The sequence below is a fragment of the Physeter macrocephalus genome, chromosome 17 (assembly GCF_002837175.3).
Source record: "Physeter macrocephalus isolate SW-GA chromosome 17, ASM283717v5, whole genome shotgun sequence".
In the NCBI taxonomy this organism is placed as follows: domain Eukaryota; kingdom Metazoa; phylum Chordata; class Mammalia; order Artiodactyla; family Physeteridae; genus Physeter; species Physeter macrocephalus.
The window spans coordinates 41685955-41696940 of record NC_041230.1 but is presented as its reverse complement, the minus strand read 5'-3'; the positions used below and the strand labels follow the sequence as shown (position 1 = coordinate 41696940).

The 10986-nt window shown below is 37.4% G+C and overlaps 1 protein-coding gene across 1 annotated transcript in view; it reads left to right on the top strand.

Annotated features, from left to right (window-relative positions):
* The first annotated feature begins 2490 nt into the window (after positions 1 to 2490).
* The window catches only part of IST1 (IST1 factor associated with ESCRT-III), a 22428-nt gene continuing 13932 nt past the window's right edge, over positions 2491 to 10986 (top strand). Inside the window, exons 1-4 of the mRNA XM_028477569.2 lie at positions 2491 to 2571; positions 9149 to 9251; positions 9685 to 9865; positions 10640 to 10727. Of these exons, the coding sequence (XP_028333370.1) occupies positions 9164 to 9251; positions 9685 to 9865; positions 10640 to 10727 (357 nt within the window). The 5' untranslated portion in view covers positions 2491 to 2571; positions 9149 to 9163. The remainder of the gene's footprint in view (positions 2572 to 9148; positions 9252 to 9684; positions 9866 to 10639; positions 10728 to 10986) is intronic.

The window sequence follows — 10986 nt, the reverse complement described above, 5'->3', positions numbered from 1 at the left end:
CTTGCATTGGCAGGCGAATTCTTAATCACTGCACCTCCAGGAAAGTCCTGAGACTTTTCTTCTTTACTAATGTAAGCATTTAGAGTTGCAAATTTTGCCCTAAGCACTATTTTAGCTTCATCCACAAATTTTGGTGTTATATTTTAATTTTCATTTTCTTGCAGTTTAAACCTTTAAAAATAATTTCCACTGAAAGTTCCTCTTTAACATGGATTATTTAGAAGTAATGGTGTTTAATTTCCAAATGTTTGGAGATTTTCTGTTATCTTTCTTGTTACTGGTTTTTGGTTAATTTCCATTGCAGTTAAAGAACATACTTTGGGTGACTTAAGTTCTGTTTAATTTGAGGTTTGTTTTGAACCTCAGGATGTGGTCTATATTCATGAGTGTTCCCTGTGCTTTGCTGTGTTGAGTGGAGTGTTCTATGTAAACATCATTAAGATACAGTTGGTGTTCAGTTCTTCTATTTCCTGATATTCTGTCTACTAGTTTGATGAATTACAGAGGGAAGTACAGTTGAAGTCTCCAACTACAATTAGGGATTTGTTTCTTTGTCCTGTCCTGTCTTTTCTTCTTGTATTTTGAAGCTCTGTTGTTCCCTGAATTCACTCTTAGTATTGTTACATTTTCTTGGTGAATTCACCCTTTAATGATTATGTAATATTCCCTTTGTATCCCTGGTTTTCCTTGCTGAAGTCTACTTTAACACTATAGCCCCTTCAGCTTTTTTTTTAAGTTGAGATAAAATTGATCTATAACATTTTATTAGTTTCAGGTGTACAACATGATTTGATATTTGTATGTATTGGGAAATGATCACAACAGTAAGTCTAGTTAACATCTATCACCATACAGAGTTACAGTTCTTTCTCTTTTGATGAGAAGTTTCAAGATTTATTCTCTTGGGAGTTCCCTTGCAGTCCAGTGATTAAGACTCCACCCTTCCACTGTAGGAAGCGTGGGTTCAATCCCTGTTCAGGGAACTAAGATCCCACATCTCACATGCCATGCAGCACAGCCAGAAAATAAAAAAGATTTATTCTCTTAGCAACTTTCAAGTACGCAGTACAGTATTAACCATAGTCACTACACCACATTGTACATTACATCCCATGACTCATTTATTTTATAACTGGAAGTTTGTAACGAAATGGGTAGAGGGGGTAGAAAGGTACAACTTCCAGCTTTCTTTTGATTAGTGTTTGTGTGATCTAGTTTTTTTCATCCTTTACTTTTAACCTACCTACATTATTGTATTGACGTGAGTTTCTTCTTGGCAGAATATAGTTGGATCATTTTTTGAACCATTCTAGAAAGTCTAGTTAACATCTGTCACCATACATAGTTACAATTCTCTGTGTTTTGTGTTTAGATCATTTCTATTTAATTATGTAATTATTAGTATATTTGACTTTCGGTCTACCATTTTATTATTTGTTTTCTGTTTTTTATTTCTGTTTCTGCTTTCCTGCTTTCTCTTGGGTTATTTGAACACTAGTATCAAATTTAAAATCTGTAGAGTTTGTTAGTCTGTTTTTTGATATAGAATGTTTTACTGGTCACTCTCTAGGGATTACAGTGGATGTACTTAACTTTTCACAATCTACTTAGAATCAGTATTTTATCACTTATTGTGGAATATAGAAACATATAGGTCCCTTTGCCCTGCCCCCCTTTATACTATTATGTTGTGGTTATCTTATGTATTACATCTACATACATTTGAAAAAAACTTGTCAGACAATATTATTAGTTTTGCTTTTAACTGTCGAATACAAATTTTTTTATTTTGGCCATGCCACTTGGCATGAAGGATCCCCAACCAGGGATCGAACCAACGCCCCCTGCAGTGGAAGCACGGAATCCCAACCACTGGACCACCAGGGAAGTGTCCCTCAAATACGTTTTAAGAGACTCAAGAGGAGAACCATCTATTATATTTACCCAGATATTTGTCATTTCTGTAATATAAGATATAAATATTTGCCATTTCTTCCTTTTTTTAGTTTTCCAAGTTTTCTTTTTAATTTTCCCTCATCTGAGAATGACTTATTTCACCTTTATTTCCAAAGGATATTGTCTCTGGATATAGAATTCTGGGTTGACAGTTCTTTTCTTTTGGCACTTCTTTTTGGCCTCCATTGTTTCTGATGTGAAATCTATTATTTGAATAGGTCATCTGTTGGTAACATGTTTTTCTATGACTTTCAGTATTCAAAAAATTTGTCTTTAGTTTTCAATTTGATTAAGATGAGTCCAGGCATACATTTCTTTGGCACTCTCTGAGCTCTTTCAGTCTGTAGATTTATGTCTTTTGCTAAATTTGGGGAGTTTTCAGCCAGTATTTTTTCAAAAGTTTTTTGGTACCAAACTGTTTCTCCCATCCTTCTGGGATTCTGACAGTGCAAACATTAGGTCCTTTGCTGTTTGTTCTACACATATCTGAGGCTTTGATCACTTTTTTCAATGTTTTTTATCTCTGTTTTTCAGATTGGATACGTAGTATTGACCTATCTTGAAGCGCATTGGCTTTTTCTCCTGTCATTTCCTTTCTGCTATCCAGCTCACACAGTGAGTTTCTTACTTTTGATGTATTTTTCAGTTCTAAAGTTGGTTTCCTCTGGAATTCCCTGGTGCTCCAGTGGTTAGGACTCCGTGCTTTCACTGCCGCGGTCGGGTTCCACGCAGCCAAAAAAAAAAAAGTTTGTTTCCTTGTTATGTCTTTTGTTTCTTTACTGAGACTTTCTGTTATTCATTTCAAGAGTATTTGGCCTTACCTGTTGCAACGTTTTTAAAAAATTTTTTTTTAATTGACGTATAGTTGAATTGTTGCAACATTTTTATAGTAGCTGCTTTAAAGTCTTTGTCAATTAATTCCAACATCTGTATAATCTCAGCATTGATGTATGTTGATTGTCTTTTCTGTGAGTTGACTTTCCTGGTTTGGTGTATTTCACCCACTCTGTCCACACCAGGGGTCCCCTTTCAGGCTTCTCAAGGCAGGACTAGAGAGCTTCTCTTGATATTCTTCCTTTCTCTATCAATGTTCACTTCTGGGTTTCAGGCTGCCTTGCATCTAGTCCAGGGAATATAAGAGGAAAAAAAGTGATAAACTCACTGCCGCTTTATTGGCATGTCACATTCTGGTCTCCATCCAGCTTCTATTATTTACTTTTCAGAATCCTCAAAGAGCTGCTCCATACATGCTCTTCAGGATTTATAGCTTCATTCAGTGAAAGGAATGCTGAACCTAGAACCCTGTTCTTTACATCTGTTTTTTAAGGACTATTCATGTTTTTCTGAGTATAGCTAGTTCATTAATTCTGATTTCTGGATAGTATTCTGTCATGTTTCTGTTACATTTTATCTGTCTTCTTGTAATGGACACTTAGCATTCCTCCACCTCCTTACTACCACAGAATCTGTATACATGTGTCTTCATGGTCTTCTGTACAGATTTCTTTTGGGGTATATGTCCAGGAATGGGATTGCTGGATCCTAAGGTATATGCATACATTTACCATTAAGATATATATGTTATTAAATACTGATAGACTAATACTGCTAGAATACTGATAGATGAATAGAGTATTATTTAACCTTCAATGGAAGAAAACTCTTTCATGTGCTACAACATGGACTATTGGAGTGTACTAATATTAGTACTCCATTGTGTGTGTATGTATGCACACATGTATATACATTTTGTTTATCCATTCATCTGTCAGTGGACAGATTGTTTCCACCAGTTGGCTATAGTGAATAATGCTGCTATGAACATGGGTGTGCAGATTATGTTACTTTTAAGAAGTAAGATTTGCAAGAGGTGTCTTGAGGATTAATCTCAGTTGTCTGTGCCTTTTTGCCTATTTCATATAATGCAGTACAATGGGATATTTAGTGTCCTGCAGAATCATAGGGTTGAAACGGACTTTAGAGATTACATTGTAAGAACTTAAATTATATTCACTATACCGTACTTATTATTGTAGAAAGACCATTTAGCTTCAATTTTCTAGCTTGCTTAACTGAAGTCTTAGTACAGTGTAAATTTGAGGTTGCTTTGGTAGATGTAGGTTCTGGCTTCTTTGGTCTTGTGGAAAAATAATAGTCTTTGGGCTAGATACCTTCTGTTTCCTCCTCCAGAGCCACATACCATCCTTTTCCCTCTGATCTACATCCCTGGAGGCTCATTCACGTGTACCGTGTCTGTGGGCCCCTTTGCTTTCTGGCTTCCAGTTGAAGGGTAGGTGGATCGGCAGGAGGAATGAGGGCTAGGTATTTATTCCCCTGCTGCTTCCCTTCCAGGTTGCTGCAAGTGGTCTGCATACCTCTACCAGTGATTCCTGTCTGGTGGCCCTTTCCATATAGCTACCCTCTCCAGGTTCTACTTCCTCATCTTGCCCCTTCAGGCCTAGATGTGTTCATGGTTCTGGGGCAGTTCACTGTCCTTTGTTGGTTTCTCTGAATCTTACCCACACCTTTGTAAGTAGTCTCTCTTTTTAAAAATATTTATTTATTTATTTGGCTGCACTGCGTCTTAGTTGTGGCATGTGGCATCTTTAGTTGGGGCATGTGGACTCTTAGCTGCAGCATGCATGCGGGATCTAGTTCCCTGACCAGGGATTGAACCCGGGCGCCCTGTATTGGGAGCTCGGAGTCTTAACCCCTGGACCACCAGGGAAGTCCTGTAAGTAGTCTCTTTATTAAAGTCTCCTCACATTACCCAGGTGTGGATACTATGTGTTTCCAGCTGGCACCCTGTTTGTTAGACTCTTTTAAAGTGGCACTGTGATTTTACTTACTTTTGTAAATTTGAGCAAATACTATTAGTGAATTGTAAGATTAGTAATTTAGGTTTATTTTTATCTGCTTTCTACAGTAGGTTTACAGTAGGGTTTTGGGGGGAGAGAAACCCCCCCACACATTCCCAGCCAAAAGATTAACAGTGAAATATAGACCTCACTTCAGTATTTTCAACTTCCTTCACAGAGTTCGATTTATATTTGCAGCATAAAATATTTTAAAGCTCCTCTTTCAGAGAATTCTAGCACTTTCTTCTTCAGAGTCTGTATTCTTATGATTGTTTGGGTTCCTTTCTTTTCCAAGCTGTTTCAGTATGGTCCCAAACTAGCATTTGTGGATGCTGACCCATTTTAGGCAAATATGTGAAATAGAGATGTCTTTACATCCTTCAGAGTTTCTTCATGTTGCTAAAGCTACCCCCTTATTACCTGTCTCTTCCATTAACACTTTTGTGTCTTTCAGTGTCTAGCCACTTTAGATACCTATTCTGATAAGTTGATCTTAATGTTTAGTGATGAGTTAACATTTTTCTTTTCTAAGGAGGCAAATGAGTTTATTTATATTATTCTTTGTCTTTTGATAGAAATTGCAAATTATATACTTTGAGGTAGATTTCATTTTTAGTGTTAGCTTTAATGTTAGTCCAAATTCCTTGGATTTGAAAAGAGTTTTACATATCGGAAAAACTAAATCTGTTTTTGTTTGTTCTTTTAGTCTAGTCTTTGTCTTTACATATGTGCTTTTTTTAAAACTCAGAATTTGGAGTCATCCTGCATATATAGTCATGCTTTTTAAACTAATGTCATATCATTAAGAAATATGTTAATAAACGCTTTTTTAAAAAAATTTATTTGGCCGCGTTGGGTCTTCGTTGCTGTGTGTGGGCTTTCTCTATATGCGGTGAGCGGGGGTTACTCTTCGTTGTGGTATGCAGGCTTCTCATTGCGGTGGCTTCTCTTGTTGCAGAGCATGGGCTCTAGGCTTGCGGGCTTCAGTAGTTGCGGCACACAGGCCCTAGAGCGCGTGGGCTTCAGTAGTTGCGGCACATGGGCTCAGTAGTTGCCGCACATGGGCTCTAGAGCACAGGCTCAGCAGTTGTGGTGCACAGCCTTAGTTGCTCCATGGCATGTGGGATCTTCCTGGACCAGGGATTGAATCCATGTCCCCTGAATTGGCAGGTGGATTCTTAACCACTGTGCCATCAGGGAAGTCCCAGTAAATGCTTTTTTTTTTTTTTTTTTTTTTAGCGGTATGCGGGCCTCTCACTGCTGTGGCCTCTTCCGGTGCGGAGCACAGGCTCCAGACGCACAGGCTCAGCGGCCACGGCTCACGGGCCCGGCCGCTCCGCGGCATGTGGGATCCTCCCGGACCGGGGCATGAACCCGCGTCCCCTGCATCGGCAGGCGGACTCCTAACCACTGCGCCACCAGGGAAGCCGAGTAAATGCTTTTTAAAAAATATTTTAGTGGCTACTTAAAATTCCATCATAAATATATATAATTTGTTTAACTAGTAAGAACAGTATTTCATTATTCATATGGTTCATTATTTCAATTTTTTGGTCTTAAAATGTGCTGATAAATATTTTTGTATAAAATTCTGTGCATAAAGCTCTGATTATTTCCTTAGGTTAAGTTTCTAGGAGTAGAATTACTAGGTCAAAATGTATATGTTTTTAAACCTCATGAAAATAAAGTACAGATATGATTAAAATTTTGTTTGCAAGTATTGATGGCATCTGATGATTATAGACTACTTAAGAACCACCGAGAAATCTTGACGTTTTTCTGTCATAACTTCTAACTGTATCAGACCCCCAGTATTGTTATCTTTTATCTATGAGACAGTATCCACTGAAGAATTCAAATCCCATAATAATAAACTCCAGAGAACCATTATTTCTTTGTGGCCCTTACTGCAGTTGTTATTTTAGTTACTGATGTGGTAAGTTTCTCTAACTAGACTATGAACTTCCATAAGGGCAGTAACCATGTCTGTTTTTCCTTAGCAATATTATCTCCAGGGCCTGTCATAGTATAGTAGGCATTCAATAAATATTTGTTGAAGGGGGTTAAAAATATATATTGTATCACAATTGTTAGTACCAAAAATGATGTAGTAGTGTATGATTAGGATTGTTTAATTGGATTTTGAATTCAGATGCACTTAGGTTTTATTCTTAGCTCTACCACTTAGTTGCTGGCTGATCTTGGGCAAGTGCCTGGTAGAGTAAATGTTAGTATTAGTTACTGTTTTCCTGGCTGTTTTTCTAATTCCCATCTATCTCTGGTTATGAATGCCTTCAGAACAGGAATACTGTATGGATCTAGTCAGCACCAGAACCTACTGTAGCACCTGACATCATCTAAATAATTTTTGAATTTAAGTTTTGAATTTAGGATTATGAGACATTTGGCGTAAGCTGTAATTAATGCCATGCTTCAGCTGTACTGAACTTGTGTTTCTCACAAAACTTCTTGTTCTCTCTGGTACCTGGATTTTACACACATCACTCCCTCTGCCCAGGATAGTCACACCCTCTTTTTACCTTACGAATATCTTGCTTGTCCTTCAGGACTTGGCTTAGGCTTTTCCTTCTCCTAGAAAGAATTCTTTAACATCCCTGAGCAGGTTACATGTCTTTTCTTTAGAATAGGTTTTTGAATCTTGACACTATTGACATTTTGGGCTGGATTTTTTTTTGTTTGGGGCGGGGCTGTTGTCTTGTTCATTGTAGGATGTAGGCAGCATCCTTGTAAGCCTACTATATATGCTAGTAGCATCTCTCCTGAAATCACGACAAACCAAAATGTCTCCAGTCATTCCCAAATATCCCCTCTAGGCAAAATCACTTCCAGTTGAGTACTACTCTAGAATTCTAGTTCTTAGCAAATAGTAATGTAGTTGTCAGATATTCTTAGCTGTTTTTTTTTCCAATAGAATATAAGTTCTTTTGATCACAAGGACTGTGCCTTCTAAATTTTTTTTTATCTCCAGCATCTAGTCATTGTCTGTCATAGAGATAATCAGCAAATATTTGTTAAATGGATTGAACATAATTTAGTATTATAATGGATCCCAGATATTTACCATTGTAAACTGGGACTTGGGTTAATTATTAAATGAAGTATAAAGGATTCTGCAGGCAGTTTCACAAAAGGAAAATACATCCGATGTTTTCTATTAGTGGTTTATGCACAGGCAGACATACTATTCCTAGTGTTTGTCCTTACATTGGGTATGTTTTTTGGTTTGTCTGTCCTTCGGTTACTTTGTTAGGCCTAGCTTTTGTTTGGATATTACATGTTTTGAAGTTCAGGTCCATAATTAATAGAGAGAAATAGTGCTGTCTTGATACAGAGTGCACGGTGGTCAACGCACAGTGTTTATACCCTGAAGTCTTATGGGTGGAGGGAGTGGTTTTGTTGACTATAACTCTGCTGTTCAGTAAAAGTCTTAGTAAATAATAGCCTTCTGTTGTCGGATTTTTTTTAATTTTGCTTTTTGTTCTTAAATTTTTTTTACTGAAGTATAATTGTTTACAGTGTTGTATTCATTTCTTTTGTAGAGCAGTGTGATTCAGTTGTATATATGTATACATTATTTTTTAAAAAATATTTTCTTCCATTATGGTTTATCATAGTATATTGAATTTAGTTCTTTGTGCTATACAGTAGGACCTTGTTGTTTATCCCTGTTGTCGAATTTTATAGAGCAGTTTTTTTTTAACTTTTTTACCTCTTTGTATATTTCTTTGTAGGTGGGTAGATGTTAATGATATTTCTGTGATCTTGGGCAGTAGCTTTTTCCAAAGGCTAAGACTTAGTAGGAGGATTTGAGGAATTAAGGTGATAATATTTTTGAATTTAGTTCTAAATTTGATAATCTTTTCTTTTCACTACCTCTTATCTTTTTTGGGGGAGAAGTAGGAGGCCTTCCTGCTTCTTTGTTTTTATCACCCCACTCCTGCACCAGTACAGAGATAGATATTCATTTTATCCATCACCAGGTTCTTTCATCTCTGTGCTCAAAACATCTCAAATCCAATCACTTTTACCATCACCACTGCTAACTATCCCAGTCTAAGCTGTTTTCATTTTTTGTTTGGACTGTTGTAATAGCCTTGTTCGTGGTTCTCTTGCTTCCATTATAATCCTCCGCCAATCAGTTCTCCACTCAACAGCCAAATGACCTTTAAAAAATGTGAGTCAGATCATGTTATTTACCTGTATTAGACAACTTCTCTGGTTTATAATGTCAGATAATCCACCCTCTAACTGGTCTTAATTCCTGAACTAATTTTTACTTGAAAGTAGTCACTGTGCTTCTTATCTTTTTCCAGGAGGAACAGCACAGCATGCTGGGCTCTGGATTTAAAGCTGAGCGTTTACGAGTTAATTTGAGATTAGTCATAAACCGTCTTAAACTATTGGAGAAAAAAAAAAGTGAGTTATGCATGATTGCATTATATTTTGTTTCCCAAAATACACCACTGAGTCCTAGCACCTCAATATTGGCTCTTTCAGGCTAGTACTATGAAGTCTTAAGGATCCCATATCCTTTAGGTTTTGGATACATTTCTGCTGTCCTTTGTGACTAGTTAGACTGAATCACTTTGTTGCAGGGAAAGGAACATACTCGGGCTATGGAATAGGTAACGTGACGCCATAGGTAGAAATTTCTGGCTACACAAACAATATTCTCATCTAGATGAGTTAGCAAATTCTAGACTAGATGAGATGAGACTAAATTTGCTAAGGGAGGGTGAGCTAGGATATAGTAGCAACACCCACTTTTCTGTTTTGGGGTGGATGTCTGCCTGCAGGCCAGGGCCCAGTATATTACTACTTTGTGACTGGAGTGGGATATTTGCTTTAGCGGAACTGGCCCAGAAAGCAAGGAAAGAGATTGCTGACTATCTGGCTGCTGGGAAAGATGAACGAGCTCGAATCCGAGTGGAGCACATTATTCGAGAAGACTACCTTGTGGAGGCCATGGAGATCCTGGAGCTGTACTGTGATCTGCTGCTGGCTCGGTTTGGCCTCATCCAGTCTATGAAGTAAGCTGGTTTGTCTTTTTTTTTTTTTTTTTTAAACGCTTCATTGAGGTATAGTTGATTTAGGAAAAAACTTCACATATTTAATGTGTAGAATTTGACGAGTTTGGACATAGGCATACACCTGTACACCATCATCACAATCAAGTTAGAAAACAGTCATCACCTCCAGAAATTTCCTAGTATCCCCTTTTTTTGGATAAGAACACTTAATATGAGATCTGCCTTAAATATTTTAAAGCACTCAATACAGTATTGTTTAACTGTAGGCACAGTGTTGTTCAGCACACCTCTAGAACTTCTTCATCTTGTATAACTGTAGTAAAGTAAGGTATTTTGATTTGAAGACCTAAGTCAAATCACCTCTGGAATTTGAGAAAGGAGTAGTAATACTGGTCTCTTCCTACATGTCGGGCGATAGCACTAAGGGACTACCACTTTACATACCCAACAACATTCTTCCTGCTATTCACTTGAAGGCCTGATCTCAATGTATACAACTGTTGAAAAGAAAATTTGGAATCTGAAATCAAGAGGTCTAAGTTTGAGTCTTGGCTGAACCATTTCCTGACTTTGTGACCTTGGGCTTGTTATTTAGTTTGTGTTTCCCCCTCCAAAATAGGATGACAGAGATGGCTTGAAGCCTAGAGTTATTGTGAGAATCCAGTGAGATTTGTTAAATTGCCTTAGAGGCTATCAAGTATGGGATACAGATGATGGGGTGTTGTTTGTTTGAAAGAATGTTAAATTTTATTTATTTTTTTTCCCATTAATTAGGGAGTTAGATTCTGGTCTGGCTGAATCTGTGTCTACACTGATTTGGGCAGCTCCTCGCCTCCAGTCAGAAGTGGCTGAGTTGAAAATTGTGAGTACAACCAGTTTCAGTGATGCATATAGTTTTTCTTATTAGAAAGGTTGGTTAATATATGTCACTTCTGCTTTTTTGTTTTTTTAAACATCTTTAGAGTATAATTGCTTTACAATGGTGTGTTAGTTTCTGCTTTACAACAAAGTGAATCAGTTATACATATACATATGTTCCCATATCTCTTTCTTCTTGCGTCTCCCTCCCTCCCACCCTCCCTGTCCCACCCCTCTAGGTGGTCACAGACCACCTAGCTGAT